Source organism: Cariama cristata, unplaced genomic scaffold (assembly GCF_000690535.1).
Source record: "Cariama cristata isolate BGI_N322 unplaced genomic scaffold, ASM69053v1 scaffold1948, whole genome shotgun sequence".
In the NCBI taxonomy this organism is placed as follows: Eukaryota; Metazoa; Chordata; class Aves; order Cariamiformes; family Cariamidae; genus Cariama; species Cariama cristata.
Window position 1 is genome coordinate 18,827 of NW_009631487.1, and position 26,663 is coordinate 45,489.

General features: G+C 39.8%; 1 protein-coding gene across 1 annotated transcript in view; it reads left to right on the forward strand.

The window, feature by feature from the left end:
- FCHSD2 (FCH and double SH3 domains 2) overlaps positions 1-26,663 on the forward strand; it is a 158,663-nt gene that overhangs the window by 16,657 nt on the left and 115,343 nt on the right. The window contains exon 2 of the mRNA XM_009705961.1: positions 14,876-14,921. Within this exon, the coding sequence (XP_009704263.1) occupies positions 14,876-14,921 (46 nt within the window). The remainder of the gene's footprint in view (positions 1-14,875; positions 14,922-26,663) is intronic.

Consider the following 26,663-nt stretch of genomic DNA (forward strand, 5'->3'; position numbering starts at 1 on the left):
ATATAAATGGTCTTTAGGGAGGGATGTTTTTTAAACAGCAGGGAATCATTCATGTGTGAGAACTTCTGAAGTCAAGGAATTCAAATTTAGACTGTCTGGATTTTGTGTTTCAAAGCAAGCTCTCGTTTATCTGCTCTATGTCTGTGGTCATGGAAGGCAAATTAGTTTTTTACTCCTTTGAATTGAGTGGGGTTAGAAGAACAGTAGTGCTGAGATTGCCGAAAATACAAGTTTATCGTTTTGTAAACCTGTGTGCCAATACAATGACTGAAAGGTAACAGCAGAGCTGAGAGTCTTGAATTTTGTGATGATGTGGGTGGCAGTACCCAACTACTAAGGACCTAGGGTCAGTTGGAGGGTTTCTATCTACGGAAGACGGAGAAAACCAAATAACGTCCATTATTGACTAAGACTTGTTTCATAGTAAAAAGGTTGAGAGAAATTCAGGCTTGGAAGCATGCTGCCACTCGTTTTTTGTACAGGAGGTTAAGCCTTCTCTGGTTTACTTACCTCTGGGTCCAAATTACAATGAGCTTCTCCTGCATCCAGAAGAATGATGATGAAGACCTGTAGCTGTGTTCAGGAACAGCTATACTGCGTCAGGATGGGGCTCAGTGATAACGGAGCAGATGCAAATCATTTCCAGCTCTGCCTCTCTTCTATATTTTTCTAATTCCTCTGGAATCAATGCGTTAAAAAAAAAATCCTTTTTTCCATTTCGGAGAGTTGCTTGAGGGGAGGGCAAGAGGATGATCTAAATACTGAAAATTGTCTGTGAAAACTTCAGTGAAACAAATGAATGCCGGCAGGAGAGGCAGAAGACTGCTTTTGACACAAAGATACCACGCACAAATTTGGTTCCTTGATTTAGGAGGATCTTTGTTATATAGCTTGCTATATGCTGATTTAAGTTATAAGCAGATTTTCTGCAACTTGGTTGAAATGTTTTCTGCTTTAATACCTCTGTTTACATTCAAGAGAATTTGCCTTTAGTGTAGTTTATCTTAGTTGAGAGTAAGTGGATATTTAAAGAGTAAACATTCCAAAGGACAAATCTAGCAAAGCTGCCCGAGATGATTAGTGTTAGCGGCAGGAAGAGCATACTTCTAATTGTAGCATCGAGATGCTGAATCAGGCGCAGTTGGTGAGTTACTGTAAATCCTCTATGTAGCAGAGTAGGGGTAGAAAGATGTAGCAGGGCTCCTCAGGGTGGTAAAATGTTCCGTAGTCGCTGAATCAACAAGGGATTACTGTGTACGTGGCTATGAAACGGATGGGGTGGATATTGTAGTCTTATTTGCTTGGGGAATACTACTGTTTGAAAATGATGATACGTGTTGTAGTAAGGAATTTATAGAGGAGAGAAGAGCTCTGATATGTTACAGGATGTTTGAATTGTCAATTAATACCTTTCTGCAGGAACTTATGAAGCCATATTCAGAAGAGCTGACTATTTTAAGATTAAGACTGGAGAGGAGATAGTACAAAGAGTATATTAAAATCAAGTTTCAAAGCAGTCCACTTTTTTTTTCCTTTTATCCTTGCCAGAGAACTGGACAAGCACACTGAGGTAAGTAGAAAAAGTGAGGGATGACTTGCGAATGAGCTGCAAGAACAGGGCCCTACAGGGAGGATAGCTGAATTTCTTGACTCAGCAAGCAAAGAGTTTCTTGATGTTACAAATATTTGTGTTTTAAAAGTTGTAAAGATGTCCTTCACACACCTGCTGAGATCAGGCAGACGTCGAGTTGATTCATAAGCAGGAAATGTCACTGGCTTCTCGTGGTGGGTCACAGAGCTTCATTGTGGGCAAAAGTTAAGGCTGTGGGTGACCTCGCAGGGGTGGTTTTGAGTTTGTTCTTCTGGCTTCCGCCCCTGCACAGCTGATGGGAACTTGACCTACCCAGCAACGATCGTATTGGTATGCTCTTGTTAAAAGTCTTGGCCCGAAGGCCACATTCACACTGCGTTGAGATGCTTGTGGTATAAGCACTTGCAAACTGTCCGTACTTGTCGTGGGAGGAAGGCTGGTATTTGTAACTTGCTGTTAGGAGTTCTGTCCAGACTAGTGACAGCTTGGGCTTCTGTGACCACAAATTGACTTCAGAACCTGGAGGCACGGTGTGATGAGAGCAGAATTCAGCTTGTTCATGCAGTTGGTGGGCCGAATCTCCTGAGACGCAGCCAGGAGGGAGAAATATGCATGGATTGATGGTTTTAGCTTAGATTTCTAAGGAAAATTTCAAGAAAGCTAAGGAGTAAACCGTCCCATTGTGTGGGAAGATGAGGAGTTTCAGCAGAAGCCGCTCAAGGCTGAGCGAGGAGCTAAAGGACAGCGTGCATCGAGTGAAAATGTGGGCAGTAAAGGAGGAGTATTAAAGCTTTGCTTGGCTGCTGAGGGACAGTATCAGTTACATCTACAGCTGGTCAGGGACATGAAGAGTAATAAGAGAGGTGCTGCGAGAGTGGTAGCAGCAAGACATTTTCAGAGACAAAAAGGGAGACAGCCAGCCTGGCGATGGCCTCTAGGGAAAAGACTGCAGTACTCAACATTTTAATTTTTTTTTTTTTTTCCCCCCTCAGTCTTTGCAGGTGAAATCTTTGCCTAGACTTACATGCTTAACTTATCATTTGGAAAGAAGAGCCAAGATAATGCTCTGATATGAATGTTGATGAACGTCTTTCTACAAGACCTGTGGGAAAAATTACACATATGTGTCTCCACGCAGAAGGGCATGGATGATGATCTTGTGCTAATGTATGAGACAGCAAGTTTAGCTGGAAACCAGACAAATAAAGGCAACCCAAAAATCTAAACAGCAGAACTGTGTTTGAACAATGCTATTACATAGTAGAGTAACTTATACTAGAGTTTATTTAATAGGGGGTACAAAGTCTTCAGAAAAAAAAATAGTGCTGATATTATTAAAACCTGACATGGAAGTGTATGAACTGAGGGATCCAGACTTTTGCTCCCTGATAAAAATGCTGGTGAAGTGTGTATTCTTAATCAGATAAATCTGGTAGGTAACAGTGTGCATATTAAAATAATTACCTTTCTAGGAAGAGATCTGCTTCATTCAGATGATGTAAAATCATTGAACAAAAGAGTTTGTTATTTTTAAAACCGAACATAAAGGCTATTATTTCCTGTAGTATAGCATCTGGTGATATTTTTTTTTTTTTTTAATCTTGGAGTAGCTGAAAAGGAAGCTAAAGTACTTGGTGGCAGTGGAGAGTATGATCTTAAATGAAATGGAAGTGACTTTCTACTTCCTTACAACTTCTTAATTCCTTCAGTTGCCTTTTTGCGAGAGCAAGGGCATGAGGTCTTGTCTTGGAGAGGCAACATTGGTTTGACTGAAATACAGGGATGTTTAAATTGAATCCAACTGGCCAGAACGTGATTGGAGGCAGTGCCCTCCCTGGTGAAGTATCTTTGGTTGCCAGTGAATTTCAGGTGGTGCAAGAGCAGGAAGAGTTGTAATAAAGGAGCTAATTCTTTTACATGTTCTGAGTAAGGTGAAACTTCACCTTGCCTGTGGGTGTTGAAAGAGGAACTTTATGCCTTATTTTGCCTAAAGAGCCTTTGAACTGCTTCCTTGTGGGGATCTCCCTACCTCTGCTTCTTCCCTGGTTGATTCAGGGAGGAAATGTCCCATTAGCCTGCTTGGATAAGAAAACTTTTCCGCTAACTAGTAGAGAATACTCAAAACAGGTTTATCCTTACTTTCCCAGGACAGTTGATGGCTGTTTAGATGGATGCAGATGTCATAAGCTCCTTTGCCCTCTTCTTAGAGCTGGCAGGTCTGTTGGATCTGGATGCTCCAGAGCAGAGCTGTTGGAGGTTCTGCTGGCTTGGCCCATGACCAGCGGAACTGTCAGATTCGTACCAGCTGTACGGGCCCACCTGTGACACTTGGGACACACACCCTGCCTGCCCCGCTCTGAACCTTGCTGCTTTCCAAGTCACTTGCTTTATTTTTCGTAGTGTATTTATAGCTGTCTGTCAAAGCAGAAGTTAAATTTGTGTTAGATTTGACAGATTTTAACAGATACTTTATTTGTGATGCTAGAACAATAGCAATAGTGAATGGATGTGTTGGCACAAACTTAGTTTGAAAAGCAGACTGTCATGATGAAAGCTTTGCTGTAGAATTGAGTATGCGTGCTTTGTCCTAGGTGAATTTTTTTATGTGTAAGTAAAACATCATTAGTGGTGTTCAATGATCAACCTAGGCATGGTGGGCAAGTAGAGTTTGTCCCAGGAAACATGCTCTGGCTAGAAAAGATTAAACTAAACTGTACATGGTCACTAGTGCTGCTTTCTCAAACCTTTGTATGTAGGTGTGTTGAATACATTTCTTTTTTTTGATGTTTATCACTGGATCAGTCTTTTGTGATTGTTGTATAAGTTATAAATAAAAGGAGCACCCTCAGACTGAAGAAAAATCACAAAAAAAACCCACCAGTGCTGTATGGATTCTCAAGTTACGCTTCTTTGTTTGAAAAGCAGGTAGCCTGATGACTTTGCAGCTGCGTAACTATTAGGGCTGGCTCAAGGGGCAGGGAGATTCACTGCTGAGGAGAGGAAAGAGAACTGTGCTATCATCTTCATTAGTAGCACAAAGCCTTATCCAAAAATTAACGCTGGTGTAATTTCAGTTGTTTAAGAGTCCAGAATTCAGTCTTTAAGGCCACTTAACCCACTCCCACTGTATTCATTTTGGTTTTCTATTTTGCGGTGGATGTAACTCTGAAAGTGCAACAGCCGTGAACTTGCTTCAGCTTACCTTTAGCTGGGTGGTAAGGGAAAGAAGGGTCATTATCTTCTGATACTCTTTCTTTTTTCCTGCTAATGCCATGTTTGAACTTTATATAAACCTGAAGAAGCTCAGAGAGCTTTCCAGTTGTCTGTCAGATGTGACTGTCAAATGACAAAGCTGATGGTGATTTTTTTTTTTTAGATGCTATAGGCAGTGAAATGGTTCTGTTACTGTATTCCAGGCAAGGCTATTGCATTGCCTTCAGATGACAGCATTTTCTGTGTTCAGAGGAGTTTTGCTTGGAAAGGGGAAAGCCAGTCTTTTGTGTAATTATATGAACTCCCCAACCTACCAAAGTCTCTGAATTTGAAGCCGCAGGTACTTTGTGATGAAAATTGCTTCTGATCGTTCTGCCTCCGTTGTATGTAGTGTTTTAAATTGCCTCTTTGAAGCGACACTTTGCTCCCTCTTTTCTTTGAAGAACCACATGTGTGCTTACCTGGTGGAAAGGAACTAACAGGAGACCCCTTCTTATTAGAAGCATGTTTCTAATTTTAATAACACAGGTTGTTGTGCTCCGGCTGCTGCTATCGCTTCTCAAGTCTGTATATAGATAACTTTAGAAATCAGTGATTTTCTGTAAAATAATTTATCCTTCAGACACTCAGAATTTTATGCATATCTTTTAAAATGCTTCGGTAGTGGTAATTCTGTTTAGTGTAAACAGAAAAACACAAAGAGGAGCCTATTACATACAGTGTTTGAGAGTCTTGTCATGATGAATAATTTCTGTAGATTAATTATTGCTCCAGGTATATTGTCTTTGTCTCTGCTGGACACGGAAAGGGAATATTAATGCAGTCTGTCCCCGCATATACGGGTGTTCCTGAAGTACCTGATTAGGCATGCAGCTGCTAGTGTGCCATGTTATATCGGCATTTATTGCCAACCACTGGCCTAAACTGAGCTGCGGTGATGATTTATGTTAGCTGAAGCACTTTTGAATTCAGTGCCTTTGTTAGTGACACACCTGTCCTTAAATTAAAAACCAGGTAAAAGCACTTCTTCAGTTGTATGATATTGATTCATTATGGTGCATTTTTCATGTTACTGGGGAAAGTGGGATGAGGCATCCAGATAAAAGCAGTGAATTAAACCTCCAAACAAGAATGTCAGCATTCCTAAAGAAATCCTGTTTTTCTGTAAGAGGGGGAAATGTTTTGGCCCCCTCCCTCCCCCCAAGTATTCCAGGATTGCTCCCCTTTTGAGTTTGTAGTGGCAGCTGGAATTACAAAGAAAGTTTTAATTCAGTGTCGTGGTTTAACCCCAGCTGGCAACTCAGCCCCACCCAGCTGCTTGCTCACATATCCCCTGGTGGCATGGGGGAGAGAACTGAAAGAGTAAAAGTGAGAAAACTCATGGGTTGAGATAAAGCCAGTTTAACGGTTAAAGCAAAAGCCACACACACAAGCAAAGCAAAACACGGAATCAATTCCCCACTCCCCATGGGCAGGCAGGTGTTCAGCCATCTCCAGGAAAGCAGGGCTCCATCGCACGTAACGGTGACTTGGGAAGATGAATGCCATCACTCCCAAAGTTCTCCTCTTCCTCCTTCTTCCCTCAGCTTTATATGCTGAGTGTGACCTCATATAGTCTGGAATATCCCTTGGGTCAGCTGGGGTCAGCTGTCCTGGCTGCTGTGTCCCCTCCCAGCTCCTTGTGTCCCCCCCCCAGCCTCCTCACTGAAAAGCCCTTGACTCTAGGTAAGCCCTGCTCAGCAGTAATGAAACCATCTCTGTGCTATCAACACTGTTTTGATCACAAATCCAAACCATAACTCCATACAAGCTACTATGAAGGAAACTAACTCTATCCCAGCCAAAATCAGAACATTGTTATGACCATATCAAGTGTAACTGTCTGTTTATTAAACATTAGCTGTTGTACTTTGAAGTGTTAAGATGTTTCTTCTGGTATGCTGCACCTTTTGCTTGGCCATGCCTGTGCTTCCAGTGAGGTTTCCCTTTGCATTGGCAAGGCAATGCAGCAGAGGTTGCTACTTGACGTAACAGTTGGTGCAGTGTGTTCCAGGCTGCTTCTTCAACCGTCACCCTCTGGGCACTGCGGTTGGCTTGCTGCTGCGGGCTCTAGCAGACAGCTGCTCTTGGCTGTTTCCTGACAGGGGAGTACTTAAACCTTTTGTCTTCAACAGACTGACCAGGGAGTGTCAATGACTCTTCATCAGATGTTTAGAGAGTGACTGTATAGCTTGGAGTACAGCTAACAGGTAGCAGATGGCACAGCAGGAACACAAGGTGGGCCGAAGACTCTGCTCAAGATGTGGAATTGCTTGCAATTGAGCGATGATGATGTTGGGAAGATCAGTGGGAGCAGCTGCCCCTGGCACAACAACGCTGCTGTGCAGGTCTTGGGCTGCAAGGTGTGCGTGGTACCTCTCCCTGGGGCTGGGGCCAACAGCGGTCTCCCCAGTGAGAGCTGGGCTCTGAGAAAGCACCAAGTTGCCACCAAGTAAAGGAGCTGTGGAAGGAAGCAAACAGACTGCGGACCATCAGAGGCTGGTGATGGTCACTGGAGACTCCCTCCTGCAGGAAACAGAAGCATCCATGTGCCGAGCTGACTTGGTATCTCGGGAGGTCTGTTGTTTGCTGGGGAGTTAGATCCAGGATACTACAGAAAACAACAAAGACTCATCCATCATGGGGACTGTTACCCTGTGTGGCCACCTAGGGTGCTACCAGAGGTGACCTTGAATGTGTAAAGAGTGATGGCAGAACTCTGGGGACAAGCGTGAAGGGCAGGGGGGCCTTGGGGGTGTTCATAGTCCTGCCTGTGAGGGTGAAGGCCTGAGACAGGAGAGGACACATACAGTAGGTCAGCACCTGGCTATGCAGCTGATGTTGCAGACAGGGCTTTGGATCTTATAAACGTGAGAGCCTTGTTGAAACAAGGACTGCTGAGAAGGGATGAGATCCATCTGACAAGGTGGGGCACGAGCACCTCTGCCAACAACTAGACCTAGCAAGGGAGGCTGTAAACTAGGTCTGCTAAGTGAGACTCATAACCTGAAGCAAAGGCATTGAGCCTAGTGAAGAAGTGTCGGGGGGACAGTGTCCTGGAAGAGGCTCTCCCCATTATGACTGGGGATCTGTCACAGGTGCCTGTACATGAGCCTGTGCAGCTGGGAAACAAATGGGAGGAATTAAAAATGCATGTGTAGTGGCAGAGCTGTGAGCTTGTTGGGACTACAGAGGTGTGGTGAGATGGTTCGCTGTCATCTTTGAAAGGTCGCGTCAGTCAGGAGGGGTTTCTGATGGCTGGAAAAAGGCAAATGCTGTACCCATTTTCAAAGACAGCTGAAAGGAGGATCTGGGGAAACAGCAGGCTGGCCAACTTTACCTTCATTCCTGGGAAGATTATGGAGCAAAACCTCCTAGAAGCCATTTCCAAGGCTTCTTTTCCAAGAAGCCATTTCTTGAAGGGGCGAGAAGGCGATTGGGAGCCGCCAGTGTGGACTTACCAAGGGCAAATTGTGCCTGATTGCCTTCTGGGAAAGCTGGCGATGCGGGCAAGGTGGCAGCGGTGTGTGTTGCATGTGTTGACTTTAGCAAGGTCTTTGACACAGTCTCCCGTAGTGCCTTTGTAGCCACGTCAGGGACGTACGGACTGATAAGTGGGTGGAAAATTGGCTGGACTTCCCAACTGTAAGTGATGGAGAGCAGTGTGCAATCCAGCTGGCGGCTGGGTATCCCTCAGAGCTCTGTACCGGATCAATCCTGTTTAATGACTTTAATAACAACCTGGAGGATGGGATGGAGCCTGCTCGCAGCAAGTCGATGAAGGGTATCAAATTGGGGGAGAGGGGTTGATAGACTGGAAGCAGGGCTGTGTTCGGAGAGACCTTGACAGGTGGGTGACCTGGGCTGGCAGGAACCTTGTGAAGGTCAGCAAAGGCAAATGCAAAGTCCTGCCCCTGGGACACGCTGGCCTTGAGCAACAGGCCGGGCTGGGGCGGCTGGCTGGAAATTTCAATGCCATCTTGTACATAAATATTTCAAGTGCGTGTAGTTCACCGTCGGGGTTCCTCCCCTGTTGCTCATGAATTAGGATCTATTTCCCTTGCTTAGAATAAATACATCTCATCATTGTAAAAGGCATTCTAGATCTGTTTGTCAGTTAAGGGAGGTAGGGAGTTGGTATTTAATGCCATATTTTAACTTGCTGTGTGCAGGTTTTTGTTTGGTTTTGTTTCAAAGGTAGATTGAGATATGGGGGGCGGCGGGGCTGTGTTGATGTGTGTATTCGCTGTTAGATAGGTGGGGTTTAGATTGTCCAGCAATGATTTTTGTCTTTGGGACAAAAAGAATGAGCAAAGCCAGCTGTGTAATTCTACCTTGGTACATAATATCGACTTTTGAGTTTTCTGGGGTTGCCCCCTCTTTTTTCTTGTGTGTTGTTTTTTGTTTGTTTTTTTTTTTTTTTTTTTTTTTAAGTGAGAGCTGTCTGCTTTAATGAAAAATTTTAGAGTGCATGTATACTTTCATCTTAAAAAAGAAAACCAGTATAGTATTAGTTTGGAAATCATTGCGCACTGAGAGTGTGTGGTACCAATGTATATTAATAAGTGGAAGTTGAAGAGTCATAATTTTCCCCTGGCGTATGTTCTAGATGTCATTAATTATTCTTGATCTACTTTTTGGGAAGCTGGAAACTTTTGGGTATTTCGTAATTCAGTGATTTACCTCCTTGACTGTTGGTGGGTTGAGTCAGTTTAAACTCAGTTGCAATGTGCTCTACAATTCCTAAGTGGATTTACTTCAAGAATTTTGATGGGATGAATTCAAGATAATTTCAAAATTCAGTTTACCAATAATACCCCATAAAATCAAAACAACGGACAATCTTTTATTTCTCCACCTTTTTTTCCATTTCTTTTCTTATTGTATCGGAGCTTTACAGATCTCTACTGATCCGCATCACTTAATGCAGGCTTCGCTTCTTGTTAACTTGGGGAGACGCACAGTTGGCAAAGTAAATTTGATACTGACTTTGTTTTAATTCTGTTAGGGATACCTCTATTCTGTTAGGGTAGCCTGCATTAAAAGGATTTAAAAAAGGTTTTGGAGAGTTAACATCACTGCGCAGTGTGTACATGTGTAATTTTCTCCCCCCTTTCATCATCTTTCAGATAGACAGCACGGAAAGTGTCCATTCTGTTGCTCTACATTCTGCTGATCTGGGAAATCTGGTCTCTGTAGAGCTAAGCATATTATTTTCTCATTTGTTGCTCCTTGCTTTTGTTAACGTAGCAGTTGGGGACTCTCATAGGTCAAGGTCAGTTAAAACAGGTGCATTTCTTTAGTCTAACATTTTTGAATGTTTCAGACGTGATACTAATTTGTACACTTTCTGGTGCTTTGCATGGTTGTATAAATTGTAAGGTGGTTTTTTTCTTGTGTTGTTTTTTTTTTTTTTTTCTGAATGAAAATTTCTAAACAATTTCTCTGAATGTCCATAGCCAAAAAATTGTATTAACACAGACTGCTAGTGCGAGGTGAGTTCTACCAATTTGCCAGTTAATATATCTGTTTTTTGACCATTATCATGATCTTGTAGGGGGACTCGTTCCAAAGGTGATTCAGGCCCCTGCTTGGCTCGTTGTTGAATTTCTCAGCCTTTAAATGGAAATACATTCACCTATGCAAATTTAGCCCCTTCTTTTATTCAAGAGACCTGTATGTGAAGTGTCTGTTTACATTTTTGCATGGCTCTCTAGGTGTAGTTAAATTAGCTTTTTAATACAGAGAGTAATTTGCTTTCTGATTTTCAGGGTGTCGCTGTGTCTAACTGTTTTTGCTGTGCAATCTATGACTTTCATCCTTAAGATTTGTATGACTAGATAATCTTAGCAAATATAACATTGTTTTATGTAACACTAATGTATATTTTAATGTTATATACTGATTTTTCATGAAAGTGGGAGCTTTGGACATTTCCAGCCCAAGTGGACATCCGTACCAGATTGAGCCCGTCTATTTCTCCTGCTTCTCTGTAGAAAGACTTCTTGAAGTATCATTCTCCACTGACCTGACTCGACTCCTTACTTCACATTGTTATGTTTATTTACAATGAAAATTCAAAAATATACCTGAATGTTTCATAGCATCTTATACAGCATTGACGTAAATTGAATTGATCTAAATTGCATTGGTCTAAATAGCATTGATACAAATGATTTAAATACCTGGCAGTTGCTGGAATTCGTGTTTGGAAATTTGCAGTGACAGTGAGGGTTTGGCACTAGTCAAAGTAGTATTGGCAAAGCAGGGATGACAATAAGTGTCGTTTTCTTTCCTCTGCTCCCTTACAGTTCCAGTGTTTCACAGAGCCCAAGGGAAAGTTAGATTGTGTAATCTAATTTCTTTAATACGACAGATCATTATATTTCATCCAGATATTTTTCATCACATAAAGTCCTATGAATTAAGACCGAAGAATTTCCTTTCTCAGGAAACAAAGCGACCAGCTCAGCCTTGTCATGCACCTTGGAGTGTGTTATCCCAGGTTAGAAGCCCAGAGAGGACTGTAAGGAGAAGATGGAGGTGGGTGACATCCTGCTACACAAGGGAAAAAATCTCCACCCTCCTCCTCTTCAGATATTCTTACTAGTTTTCAGTCTGAAAGAGAAGTCCTTTCCAACCCCACGTTTAGTCCTTATTGTCCTAATGACAAAAGGAGTGGCTGTTCTCTGATGCCACTGCTCTGTTTTCGACCAGACTTGGCCAATTGCTGACATTGCAGAGAAGGGTTGTCTTCTTTTGAAGAGCTTCCGTAGCTGTTTGTGCTTCGGAAAGAACATTTCTTCCTAATTCCTCCAGGATTAGGTTCATTCTGGTCCTACAGAGCCGTAAGCCGTGGAAGGGGCTATAGGGAGCAGCGCATGAGGAAGTGCTATGGGTGGCTGGCATTGCCTCTGGATGTTAAATCATGTATGTTGAAACCATTGAAATAACTTTCCTGAGTGTGACTTTTCCTTTGGGCTTGCAGCAGTCTTCCCTAGCAGCAGGCCTTTTTAAAGACAGGTGCCTGGTCATGCTCTGGACGTGTAATAAAATAGCGTTTCTTTTAAATGGTGGCTTCTTGTCTTGATGGTGAGAGTATCTTTATTTTTATTGGTTTTCTTTTTTTTTTTTTTTTAAACTAAGTCAGGATTTTCCTGCAATATGAGGATTGTGGCAAGTATCATACTTAGACTGGAAAATGGTTATAGCTTGATTATATACAGTAAATATTGTTTAATTTCTTTGTATTTATTCTTTCTCACCCTCTATTTTAAACTGTCAAAGACACTCAGTGCTTTTGAATGATTTTTAGTGGGGCAAAGGGAATAAGCATATTGCATGAATTTGCAGGACAGAGATGATATTTAGAAATTACTGTCCAGAAAGAAAAACTAAGATACTTTTTTTGGGCGTGCTATTCTGATGTTTCCTGCACATAATTAATGGTTAATTTGAGGAAGAAGATGTAATAGCAGATATTAATACTTCTAGTCTAAAGAAACCCTAAATAATGTTCCTGCTTTCTTGCAGACCTCCTAATTAATTTCTTAAAAACTTTTTGGTAACAGTTAGAGAACATTTTATTAGCTTGTGGAACCAAATGTTTTCTTATATGAATAAACTTGAAATTCCATTCTGAATGACGATAAGGTTAAGAATATCCCAGTGTTGCACATAAAATCACGACACACACATGAAAGTTTTCAGGTTTCCCAAGTTAAGAAACTATGATGCGTTTATTAGTCAGATTCCCCCCGCCCGCTCAAAATAATTTTCTCCTGGGAAATTTGTCTAATTGAATCTCATATTTCATCATGTTTTGTAATATATTTATGGTTGTCATAAAAGGACTCCTGTATAAACTGTCCCCAGGTTAAAAACAGCTTTGTGTTTGACTAATCGAGGGAAATGCAGTCACAAAGCAGTGGAGAACGCCAGCTTCAAGGAATGCAGACGGCTGATCCTGCCTGTCTTTCAGTACTTCCAGTTTTCTTCAATCACCGAAACCTAGATCAAACATGAATTTAAGTATTGTATAAATTGAACTACTTGCTGTCTTGCCAACTATTTTGTAAAACCCCATTTAAAATACAGAACAAAATCTAAAACTACTCTAAAATGTTTCTAATTGATGGAGGTGCTACTGTACAATACATTTTCTTTACACTGGAACTTGCTGTTGTTCCAAGTCCAAGATTTCTGTTGGTTTTGCGAGTAAATTTGATTTGCATGGTATTTTGTAATCCTACACTAGGGCCGGTTGAATGCTTTTGTTTTTCTTCTCTAGTGTAAACCTTTTAACATAGAAGGTTTTTAGGGGATATCTTAGGCTTCCAGCTTGTCACAATTATTGTTATGCAATTAGTTTAAGTGGAATTTGTTTTGTACTGGGGGGGGGGGAATCCTCATGGTGAAATATACAGCTCCATATCCAGGTTTTGTGTAAGCTGAGTATCCCTAACATTTAGCTCTGATTATATGTTTGCAAATCAGATTAGCTGAGAATTGGAAAATAACTGCCTTTGCCTAAAGTCTTCCCAGATTCACATTTTCAAGACAGCAGTTTGTTTCTTTTACCTTCTCAAATATTGATAAATACTAGGAAGGGCTGAAATGTGTTATGTCTGTAGTTACTTAAACTTTTAAAAGAAAAGTTAGTTCTTTTAGAAGGATATTGTGGTTTTTAGATGTTTGCTAAACTGACTGGGATATCAGACTTTGGAACAGGAGAGCCTAAAAGAAATTGTTTTCTAATATGAGATGAAATACCTGGAATGCTTTACAAAGTAGGTTCATTTGCGAGCATCTCAGACAACTTTTCCTATTCATATAGGGCAGTTTGGTATGGAACAGTTGTAGCTCAGGTGGGGACAAAGGGCTGCACATGGGGGGATTTAGGAAGATGGGATGTAATTATTGGAGTTGGAATATGGCCAAATCTTTGGGGCTATCAGTCATTAATCTGGAAAGAATTTTAAGCAATCATGATTCGTTTAGACTTTGTTTTACATCCCATTGGGGAGATTGAGCCTGTAACGCCCTATCAGTGTGTGGATGCTCTTTATGGGTGAAATGGAGTAGACAGGAGTAGAAAGAGCCTGTTCAGAGCTCCTTTTGTTTGTGTTTATTGAGTTAACCTTATTGTAGGATGTTCCTGAGGATTTTTTTTGTATTAACATGTCACCATAATTATTGTGTAACTAACTTAAATAGAATTAGATTATCTTTTGCTGATGGCGTAGCCTTAAGCTTAGTAGTTTGTAGTAGTGCTTGAAGAAAATTACTCTGCTTTGACTGTTCAAGGGCTAAGGAGGGAATAGCTTAAGCTATTGAAGAAGGAGCCTTTACACCTCTAGGTATTTGAACCTTCTTCCTGTTATAACGGTGATAGGGTCAAAACCCTCTATTTTAAAATACGTTGGGATGCTACATCTTGAACTCCTACATAAGAGTGCAGCACTGATGTTAATGTGGAAAGACATGCTATGATCAGCACGGAGTTAAGTGAGTATAATGTGATATAGCTGCATTAATGGGTAAATTGGAATATTGCTGCGTGGGTTTAAAGAGTGACTGTTAGTCTTGGGACTACAACTACAAATCTGGTGTGTTCAGTTGCTGTTGAGGAAACATGACTTTCCTTTTTTTAATTTTTTTTTTTCTTAAAAAGAGAAAAAATAAGTAAGTCTGTCTAGATGCATAAAACCAGATTCTGTTGTGTGCTACCAAATTCTTCCCTAGGCTGTACCAGTGGAAAACTGATGAGCATTTGATGAAGTAAACGGTATTTACACGGGTAGTCCCGGGAACTGAATTTGTCCAATAAAACTTGGAAATTTGAACATCACATGTGTGAAGTCCACATGCGCTAGTTGCTAGGCTACTGGTATACAGTTGTCAAACTTTTGTGTTTCTGTTGCTCATTTAACTATAAAGACTGTCTAGCAGAAAATCCTTTTGAGTGCATTATTGAATTTATAGTGTTTTGCTGTATGTATTAATGGATTTTATTTTTTTTCCTTCTTTCAGAGCGTTCAGTCAGAAAAGAGCTGCAATTGAGAAAGAATATGCACAGGTAGGTTCTGGAATAATTTTAATGTCTATGGCATTGTTCTCTTGAGGTAATTTATTCATTAGCAAATTTTCCAGTGTATGTTTTTTCATTTGTCCTTTCCATAAGTTATTTGCTATGAAAGTATCTGTTGGTGTTCTGAATCAGACAGTTTGGCCTATGCAGGGCTTAGGCCCGTTCTGTGTTTTGAAGGACATTTTGACTTGAGGTCAGGTTCTTGGGTACAGAAGACATTTTAAATGTGGTTTGGTGTTTGGGTTTTTTTTCAAATTGTTATAAAGTCAATCAACTCTTGACATTTTTTTCTCAGAAGTTAGTGTGAAACCTGAGTAAAAAGTAAAATCAGATCAATTAGAGGTCAATTAGAGAAATGTGTTCTGGCATACTCAGTCCAAAATAAATTTATATTCATGTTCTTCAATAAGAGCAGCTTCCTATTCATCTGAAATACAAGCAGCCAGATTTGGCCTCATGATTGTGATAGGGTGTGGAGTGAATTTTGATTTGTTTGTGAGAAAGGAGGGAAGATTGATTTTTCTCCCTTGTTCCAAAATTAGAAAGCATCTAATAAGGGGCAGCTGCATGCTTAATTTACAGTAAAGGCTCTTGGAGCTTAAGTCCAAGTACGACAGGTTAAAAATATATTAATTTATTTTAAAATAGATTAAAGGTAGAATAAAATATAAGTGAGGGAGCTTGTGGAGCTCCATATACAATAAATACAACCTGAGATGTGCATGATGTTACAGCTCTTGGTGCTGGGGCAGTCATAGGAGTGAAATGTGAAAACACAAGCTGCTGCTTGGATGTTTCCAAATGTAGTTTGTAGGCTGTTGCGTTAAGCATCCTTTTAGTCATCAGTGCTGCATCACCCACAAGGATATACCGAACAAACGTTTTCTGTGGGCCAGACTTTACTGTCAGTTTATGAAAGAGGTTTTCTGTACCTGCAATGTACACGTTTTCTAGTCCTGCATGTGGTCTCAGCCCAAAACTCAGCTGAAAACACTTGGTAAATCAAATGAAGTTTGTACTGAATTTAATTCAGACGCTCACAATAGTGCTATAAGGGTCTGCAGTTGTTAGTGCTCCAGTTCTTTCATTGTACATGAATTTATATTAGCATACATTGATTACATTGGCGGTTGCACGTAATTTGATTAAATATAGCAATCTTTCAATGACAGAATCGATATAGGCCTCATGAAACTTCAATTAAAAGTCTTTATTTTTTAGGGATTTTTTGTAAGGACATTGTAGAGAATTTAAGGTCGATTCTTAATGCATTTATCTGTTCTACACTGGGAACGTTTTTTATATGCAGGGGCACTTACAGCAGTCCCTGCATTTAGGGAATAGTCTTGATAAATTGAACAAATAATTACATTCTCAGATTCGGAAGACTCAATCTTAACAAATGAGGCTTTCAGATACTTGCGTTTAACCCCCCTCAACTTTCCAGCAATACAGCTGCATCATTTGAGATGCGTTGAATGGCTGCTTATATGAATGAAGTCTTGTGGGATCGCTTCCTTGGTTTGCTGATAAGTGTACAGTTCAAGAACAATGTTGGATGTTTCTTCTTGGGCCAGTAAAAGGATTTCTGTTTTTGAGATAGTAATAAAATTGTACATGAAGCCTTTTGGTGAGAGAAATTGTAATCAAAATAAATGTGAAGTCGTATTCATCAACAGTGAGATATTCCTTTTTAAACCAGTTATAAAGGGAACTGGAAATTCTCAGTAGTTAGTTTCGGAAGCTAGATTTCTAAATCTTTTCCCAGATTCTGTCCAAATGCCTTTTGTCACCTTAGGGAACCTGGAATATTCTAATTTATGGCAAGTTTAAAAAAAAAAGAAAAAGTGGAAGGGTGGACAGTCAAAATGAGTTTCCCAGAACTGAATGTTTTGTTGGTTTAAAAAAATTATGTGCTGATGCACTGGACTTGGCTGCCAAGTTTCTATACACAGCGTGCTTTTGTTTGGAGGAGAAGAACCTGTACAAATGCTAGTGAAACACCACGGCTCAGTGTTTATAATTTATCCCTTAATTACATGGTAAGTGGCTTGTATGTGATGAATTACAGGATCTGTATGTAAATTGCTCTATGTCTCACTTTATCAAGGGAGTTTTTTTACTGAGCCTTTTAGCTGTATTGTACCTGTTGCCGTTGACGTTTTTTCGAGCTGTTTTTCTGCTTATTGTCTGCCTCCAGTGGGTTCTTCACCGGCTTTTCTAGATTGTGCTGTGGTATAAATGGGAGAAGTATCTGATGTATCAGTCCTAGTACTGCAGTTCTGCAGTCCTTTCTAGATCGGTTGTGAATATGCACTAAACTATTTCACTTGTATTTTCAGTACTGCATTATTTAATATATGCTTAGAGGCTTACCTTAATAATCAGAATTGAGAGTATAGAAAGGCTCTTATTTTCCATTAACAGTGTTCCTAGTAATAGCATTTAAATTGCAGTTTTGTATTATTATCAGCTATTCTCCATGATTAATAAGCTGGGCGAAATGAGTGGCTAAGAATACTCTTTTGATAGGTGAAAGAACAACTTAGAGAGTGTGTGCTTTTGCTGCTACCTAGTAAAAAACTGTTTACCTAGCGTGTTACATAGGTAAAATGCTACTTTTTTTTTTTTAAGATTGTAATTATCTCTCTGCTGTACTCCTTAATATTATTCAACACTTTTCACTCAACAGCAGTCTTTCACAGTCTGTGTCGCGTGCTGGGAACACACCGATGACCTTCCTTGTCATGTTTTGTCATTTGTTTTTGCTCAATATTTAGCTGTCATAGTTTCAGAGTAAAACATGACCCTAGGCAATCGATGTGGTCTACCTCTTTCAGTTTGCAAGTAACCTCAAAGAGCTTGAGCTGTGGAACGCACTACTCGTTTCAGTGCATGCTAATTAGTTGCTAACTGTAGTACCTCGACTGAAGGCATTGATAACCTAGAAAAAAGGTAGGAAGGTCCATTTTGTGAGTGGCACAAGAGCATTAAATTTGAACTGAGGTGCAAGTAGAAGTTTGTTCAGTTTAAAAAAAAAAAAAAAGCACTAATTGTTATGATTTTTTTTTTTCCCCTGTCTCTTTTTTCTGGAGGTTAAATTAACCTTGAAGAGATGTGCGTGCTCAGTAAAAATAGCTATCTTATCTGTGATCTGGAGAGAGTGGACAGGTCACTGGGTGTTGACTGCAGTGTCTGTTGCAATGAGAAACCTGATACATTTAAAACATTTTAAAATATGGAGAAAATAAATAGTAGTATAGTTTATAGCCACACATTCCTATTGGCAGCTGTGAGTGAAGTGCAAGTGCATGCTTTGGTGGTGTTCATATCAATGACAATAATCAGGAGAGGAGCCTTAAAATAGGATGAAATGAATGCCAAAGAAAAAAGCAGCCTATCAGAGCAGGAGATGGAGCGAGAGGAGGTGGAGGGGAGCAGTAAAGGCAAGAGGAAAGGTGGATGCAAGCAGGTAGTATGATTACCTTTACCAGCTTTCCTCACCCCCAAAGTGTCTCACCAGACTGGAAAAAAACTCTTCTTCCAAGACATCAGGATATGTGAATACCTATTTTCTAGAAAATTGCAATATTCCAATAGCAATTTTTGTGTATATCTGTGTGCACATATATGCTTTATATATAAAGCACATACATAATAAATATAATGTATAATTTATTTTATATATCTAAATAATATTTATGGGCTGCAGTGCCCAAATATTTGCTTGATTTTTTTTTTTTCCTTACTGTATTGGTTTTCCATTGGCTAAAAATCAGGAGATAGAAGCTGACCGTTTCTTTTACCATCTTCTGACAAGGATGTTAGGCTGCTTCACTTAAGATATAGTGGCCTTTTTAACAGTTTTTCGGTGGATTAAAATGTGAAGGGTTAAAATCAGAGATTTTCCCTACCATGCCTTACTAACTTGTCCTGTGGCTAATTTCTTTGCTCCTCTTTACCATCTAGTCCAACACTTTGCAAATATTAACTGATTTATTCTTATACTGTGAAGAATGGGAAGGTGATAGCATTTCCCTAATAAGGGATCAGAGAAATTAAGTCAATTTAGGCAAAATAATATGGGTTTCTTTGATAGAATGGGAACTAGATCCCTGGTCTTTTGATTATACTTTTTTTAAAAAATATTTTTAAAACAGAAGCCTTTGGCAATTAATGCAACTTTTGCTTCAGCAGTAGAATTCCAATAATTTTTCTCCCTTTGTCTTGCAAAATGCTTTGAGGTTTTTAGAGGAGGAGCCCTGTACAAGTATTTATTTGTAAAGTACCTGTACTGGCATATTAGGCGGAGGAAAGGTGTGCTTTAGTAGATCACAGACAACTTTATTGAAAAATCAAATTGCTCTACTTGTAGTAAAAGTAGAACCTTTCAAGAAAGAAAGGTAAGGTGCTAGGTTAAGTACTTGTCTTTTGAAAATACATTGTTTTATTGCGATGTTGCAGTATTAACTGTAAGAGCAGGAGGATGGCAGACATTTCACACCAACAGCGACGTCTCTGAGGCTTGGGGAAGGTGGCAGAGAGCTCTGCAAATGCAACCATTTCAGCATTGAACACAAGTTACCTGGATCGATTCAGAAATCCCATGTGGCGGAACAACTGCAGCTTGGCAAACACAACCTTACAACAGGCTTGGAAGAAAAAAAAAAATTCCAGGGCAACCCAAAATCTTCCCTCTGCCTCGGCAGCTAGCTAACCCCTGGGGGGTCAGTAATATAAACTTGAGGTACCTGCCTTGAAAATCCAACAAGCAACTTTTCTTTTAGTTCATTCCCTGTAGTTTGGACAGAAAGTTTTAGGTTTTTTCAGCCCGAAGAATACAGAAGGTTACTGTGGCCTTAGGGAGAGCAGGAAGAGACTGTGGACTTTAAGGGTGGGTCCCTGACTTGAGGACAAACACGAAGCAGCCGTAGGTTGACTGGTCAGTAGCCTGTTTGGTTAACCGATGAACTTAAATTAGTTGTTTCTTCCTTTGAGGATGATACTAGATTGACTGCTGTGGTAAATCTACCTCTAGAGTATTTGTGTAATATTTAAGACATTTGTCTTGTTTTTGCTTTATGGCTGAAATCAATGACTTTTGTGATCGAGCAGTAATTTAAAAAATACCTGAGAAATTAGCTTTTGGGTGGGGAAGATGTATTTTTAAGATTTAGGCATACTTTGTCTTTTAGGGAATTAAGAGCTTTGACTTCTGTACTCCAGATCATGTAAGGAGGGGTTTCGTTGGTAATTAGCACACATACAGAAACTAGTTTTTACTCAGGCTTATCTTTTGAAGAGACTTGGCTATCATTCTGTGGTTTCTCTGCAGAGAAACTTCCACTTGTAGTAAATGAGTAGACCATGTAGAAGTTTCTGTACTGGGCAGTGAGATGAATGGTTGCTATATCTGGACATACTTGATAGCAGTTAATTTGGAAGACAGCAACCTGCTTTGAAATCCGTCTGTGTATTTATTTATTGTATTTCCAAACTTTCTGTAGGAAACATTAGGAAAAATTCAGAGAGAAATATTTTTCCATAAATGAGCTCATGGCTTGTCTGCAGGTGCTAACTTTATCATTGCTGTGTATTTTAAGACAGACAAAAAAAATTCTAAAAAAACCCTTTAAATTTCTGAATTTTCTCCATATAATCCTTCTCTTGAGATTTTCAATATCTTTACAGTTTTAGATCTCCTTAGAAAGCCGCATCCAGCCCGGCTCACGCTGGCTGCATGAAGTGATCACGGAGGCTTGAGATGGTCCATGTGCATCACTCAAAGATGTATCAGTAGGTTTGAGGTAGCTTCATTCTATTCTATCAGTAGTATTGCATAACATTTTAATAATATTTCAATGGGTTTTTAACCGCATATGAAAACCACACTTTTGTCCACGAGCTCTGGGGAATGTTCTCCTCCCAACCTCTGTGCCTTAGGAGAGTTCATTTCTTACCTGTACAGAGATAACAGCTGCTGAAATCTTATAATCCAAGGTGTGAATTGAATTTTCTGCCTTTCTCGTTGTAGAAATTTCTATAGGAAAAGGCAGCAGATGCACTGAAGCTTCGTGTGTGACTTTATTTTGGGTGTTACTCCTTTAAACCTTGTTGGCACAGCTACTTGTGGGAGGGGGAAAAGCTGTATCCAAGAAACCTCTGGATCCAAATGTAAACATGCTGGAGCCATTCAGGCCTATTTCTGCACGGAGAGATATTCCCTCATGTATACTTAGGGGCTGTGAGGCTCTTCTGTTTCTCCCGCTTTGGAATCTTGCTCTGGTTGATCCTATCTGTCATAGAAAACCATTTCGGGCAGGTTGGCTTGTAAACATGCTGTGCTTTTTTCTGAAGACTTCTTCCTGCTTAGTGAATAAAAATATAAAAAACTGAGCAGGTTTCTGGGAGCGGGAAGGAAAAAAGTGGAAAAAAGTATGCTCTTTTATTAACCCTAGAAACTAGGGAGAATGTACGGCCTTCACAAGTAGCTGATGCTTTCTGGGAGGTGATGTCTTTGGTTCACATCCATGTCACCACTGGCACTTGGAGCCCAGGACAACCTGTGAGAGTTCTCATTCTCCACCTTCCAGCTCCAGCGGTCCTGCCCGTGGGCCTCTGTTACTCCCAAAGCACTTTACTATGTGTGTGCTTGATGCAAGCCTGAAGAACTGTATGAGAACGCATTTTGTTTGAACTTTCCTAGTTTACTGAGCAACTCACAGTCTTTTTTGTGACTGTTTTGTCCTCTTGGTTAGTTACTCCTTTATGATTTTTGTTGTGTTTAGTTGATGAAAGCACAGAATACTAAGAGGGCCTTGTGCAGGTGGTTGGAAGACTCACTGGACGGGGCTTAGATCAACGGTTCTTTTGACAACTGTGTTTTAAAGTCTTTGTTACTGGTATCTAATGTTGGTTTTGAATTAAAATTTCATTAGGTACAAAGACAAATGCTTCATGAAAGTCTGTTGTGCCTACCTCGTTAGTACGTAATGGATTGGCAGTCTTCACATACTGACCTATGACTCCATTTACTGTGACACACTGACATATGAATCAAGTGGAAAAAATGATGAGAAATATTCAAGAGTGGTTCTCATGAAAATATTACCTGTTTTATTTTTGCAAAAAGCAGAATCTGCTTGGTCCAGATGTTTATTAAATAATGTTTTCTTATATGAGGAAGAGCATCTCCATGTACATTTATCTTGTCTTCTGATATTCCAGCATTTATAAAAGTGAACATCAGTGGGTTAACAGTTTTCTTGTTTAAGACATGAGGTTTATAGGTGTGTTGGTTAGAAAGCCTTCTTCCTCATTAATGTCACACATTCTCCATGGTACTAACATACTCGTTTGTCTTAGTAACATAAGCAAACTGCTGCTTTCCAAATACAGAATATTGATCATGTTTGCTTTTTCAAAGTCCATTTATAAATTTCATCTCTGCACCTGATAGTGGGCCTGTATTGCTGCTAATTCCAATTCATTGTCCATTCCATCAGCCAACAGAATGTCCCTCTCCCCAGTTTGAATTTCTCAGTAGCCTCTATCTCTTCTTTTTCCATTTTGTGTATATTTTTTTCTTAAAGCCTTCTACATGAATTGTGACTTTTGTTTAGTTATCTGGCAAATTTATTTGTTCCAGTCGGTCTAAGCTTTTCCTTGTTGTTAGTTTTGCTCAGTTTTGTTATTTTGGAGTAATTAATTTCTTTTAAAGAGCTGGAGAGAATTGTTGCATGTCTGTCTTTGAGACTTCCTCTGCTTACACAACTTAATCAGGTTAAAATCAGTGATCTGTAAGGCATCCCCACCTTCCAGTCCAAGAACTTAATAATCTTTGTTGTCTAAATGAAAGTCTAAGTAGTTGCCTTGCTGTATGCGTTCATTTTCTGTTTTTAAAAAAACCTTATAATTTAAGAACCTTCTCATGTTTTACTTTCTAGAGGTGTCCTGCAATTTGTAATAGGTCCCAAAACGTTATTCTGGAAGAAAATTTTCTACGAGGAATAAAAGTTTCTTTCAAGTAACTCCTTGACAAAATAATTTTTCTTTCTGCTATGCCTTCGTTTAGTTTGTGATATTTCTTCTGGATAATCTGTGGTGATCTCTAAAAAAGCTTTGGATTCATTCAGTTATGGTACAAAACTAAGAGGAAAACCTATGTTTCAACCTGGATTATGAGAAATATGTATTTATTAATGAGTAATCACTCTAAATAAGTGTCTTCGTTCCTTGCCATTTTCTTGCAAAATCTCCTATGTGGTGTGGAATGTGTGTATGCGCGTGATTTCAGATACACCTGGAGCTTGGACTCTTTTGTTGGTTTGTCTTAAATCTCGGCTCGACAGATTTTCCATTTTTTCAGGAGAGGATCCGTACCGCTTCCTGGTCGCTGCCCAGTGTGGAGATCATGCATATTGATGACCTGGTTTGGTCCGTTAAGCCATGATGCTGCATAATACATCAACAGAACTTACTGGTTCCAGAAAGAAAACACCTGCTTGATACTACCTTTGTATTATATTCTCCTATAGTCAAACACCATTCAAAACACCAGGATATCAAAAAGAGGTTGAAGAAAATGAAGTGTAAGACTTAGTAGCTATTCATGCCATTCTTTCCAACAAAGCATGGAGAATTAGTGGCCATGAATGCTACAAAGACGTGATCTGCTCCATTTCATAAATGGTTAAGAACGCTATTGTGAATTTTAGAATAACTTGTAGAGACAAGTTTGACAAATCAGGTGTTATAATGGGATTATTGATACTATTCTGCAGTTGTCACAGTTCAACCTCTCAGTGCACGTTTCCCTTTTTACTGCAAAACAAGAAGCTCTTTAGAATTCTCTATATTAAATGTCCATTTAACATTTAATATAATATACTTGGTGTGGAACAAAGACTATGGGTCTATGTGTGACATTCCAAACAATATTATCGGTGACCTTCTCTTTTTATGTAGATTTTGCATTCAGTCATTCGTGTACTTTTTCTTCTCCAAGAAACACATGTCAGCACTTAAAGCTGGGGAAAAAAAGTCAGGTATCTGATTTAGGTCTTGTCTCACTGACTGTTCTGTTAGATGAAAAATTAAAATGCCTTATACTGAAATATTTGTCCATTTAAAAAGAATTTTAAAAGGCAGCTTTTTAAAAATGCTAAGCTATCTGCTACAGTTTTTATGGAATATTTCAGGTTAAAATAATATTTCTCTAAGAACAGAGGTGGACTGTCAGCTTCTATTTTCAGTGAAAACATCTAGTTCCTTATAAAGGGGTTGCTAAGCTTAGTATTACGCTATTTCTACAAAGAAAGCCCTTCATAAAGAAACTACATTTTTTTTTCTGAACTGATGCAAGCAAATTTCTCTTAGCCTGCTTTTAGCTGTTATTTTTCTTTCCAATTACTGCGCTCATAAGCATCCACTGCCTAGAATTTTGATACATGTAAGTGGCTCTACTTTCAGATGAAAAACTTTATTCTTTAAAGCTGTTAATTTTCAGTTGGTCTTTCAGTTTTAGTGAACCAGGCAGTGTATCTTTCAGTCTGTGGAGTTATCTGTGAGCTGCTTCTGTGGGCATCGCTGTTTTCTCTCCTGTAGGTTGTGTGTGTTTGGTTTGGGTTTTTTTCTAACTGCATCAGCATTTAAGCTTTTTTCAGATTCCACAAGAAGTGCAATTTCTTTTTTGTAGCGCATTCAATCTGGACAGTCATCCTTCCCAATATCTGCTTTTCTCTTTCCTGTGATTTAAGAATGCAGGCTAGTCACAACTCAATGCTTTCAAAATAAACAAAATGGAAACTTTGGGCCTCCAAGGTAGTAGCAATACCAGCACTGAGTCATAAGCCCATACCAGAGATGCACTACCCAGTCTCTTCCACCTCTCTTTGGATTCCTTTTACATGCAAGTCTTTTCACATATCTTGTCCTGGATATACAAACGAAGGCTCTTTTTTTATTTCCTAGCTTTCCATACCAGTATGCCTCATACACATCACATATTCATCTCAGTTATTTAAGTCTGGCTTTGTTACCTCCCTAATACTTTGTAACTATTTCTTTTAAACCTTAGGAATGACTTGGGAGAAGGGAGTGGGATACACTTATGCTGTAATTTGGAACATGTGAAAAATTACCACTAAGGCGAAGCATACAGTTTACAGTAAAAGAGCCCACATCCTATTTGTATTTTTTTTTTTTTGGGAAAAAAAAAGAAAAAAGTATTCCAAGTGTATTTGAATGGCTGTTTGTTTCATCCTAGTTCTCATGCCCTTTCTTCTCTTGATCAAAAACTAGTTCTTACATCCAAGAGGTTGGGTGGCAGGATTGTCCCTGCAGTAATCATTCTGGGGGGCAGTAAGAGAGGAGATGGCTGAAGTGGGGAAAGACAAGGGGAAGTGGACCAGGAGATGGATTGGAACAAGGTGTCTGGGTCAGGTGTGTAGTGAGAACACTCTTGAGAAAAATTGGAGTGGCGAGCAGGCCGCAGAGGTGGGTGAGGCAGTGTGTAGGTCAGGAATGAAGGTCATATCATCGCCAAAAGTTGTCTCTCTTTCAGTCAGTTATTACTGCCTCTTCCTTTCTTGGGACCTTTGCTGAGTAATGGAGCTCTATTTCTACTCTTGATGTTAGAATCGGGATAATTTGGGGTGGAAGACATTCTTGGAGGTCATCTGGTCCAACCTCCTGGTCAAAGCTGGGCTGACTTTAAAGTTCAGTGAGGTTGGTGAGGTCCTCATCCCTTTTAAGTTTGGAAAATCTGGAAGCATGGAGATTCCCAAACCTCTGTGTAGGGCTGTTCCAGCATTCAACAGCCCTCGTGAAAAACGTATCTTCATTCTCATGGCCGTTTGATAGCCCAGGCCCTATCTGAGCCACCTCTTTGGCTGTTTACCCCCCTCCTGTTTCACAGTCCCCTGGTAATGGCTGTGCCTTCCTTTCCACGTTTTTTTCTCTTCCTGCCCTTTTCCTCAGCTTTTGGCCTGGTATCACTTCCTCAGGGGTGGGAAATGCATCCTAGTTTGCAAACCACTGCTGGAGATTTCTGTGCAGAGATCTACAAGCTGTCAATGCACCTATTAATGCTCTGGATGTGTGTTGTGGTGTTGGGTTTTCTGTTGGTGTGCTTTTTGTTTGGTTTTTTTTGTTTGGTTGGTTTTTTTAAAATCCCCAAAGCTTGTAGGTAGGAAGGCAAATATTTGGTGGATGAGCATCACCTATCATCCCTTCCTCATATTTTCCAGCACACCATAAACAAGTCAAAATCAATTTATCTTTTAACTTTGTTTTGTATTCTATTTGTATTTATGCTCTTTCTCAGTTAGCCCTGCATGTTTTCTGGAGCCATCAATTTTTTAAAAATCCTTTGTATTCCAATATAACTCTGCTTCTTTACCTAATGAGCACGTTGTCTGTTACAATCAAAAGGCCGTAATTTAGGGAAAAACAGCAGTCACTGAATTGCCTGAGAATGGTACTCTGGAGAGTGTAATTAAAAAGGAAATGTGTTTTTTTTTAAAAAAAAAACACATGCAGAAATAAAGGTATGTAGTGTTTCATTCTTTGTTTTATCCTGAAGTTCAGCTAGTTAATTCAGCTGATTAATTTTTCTGCAATTCAGCTAGTTCAGCTGTTTTTCACATGTTAGGCAGACAAAGGTAATTCGTAAGAGTCGTTATTCCTTTCTTCTGCAGGACTTTAAAGAAATGTTTGATTGCACCTTCT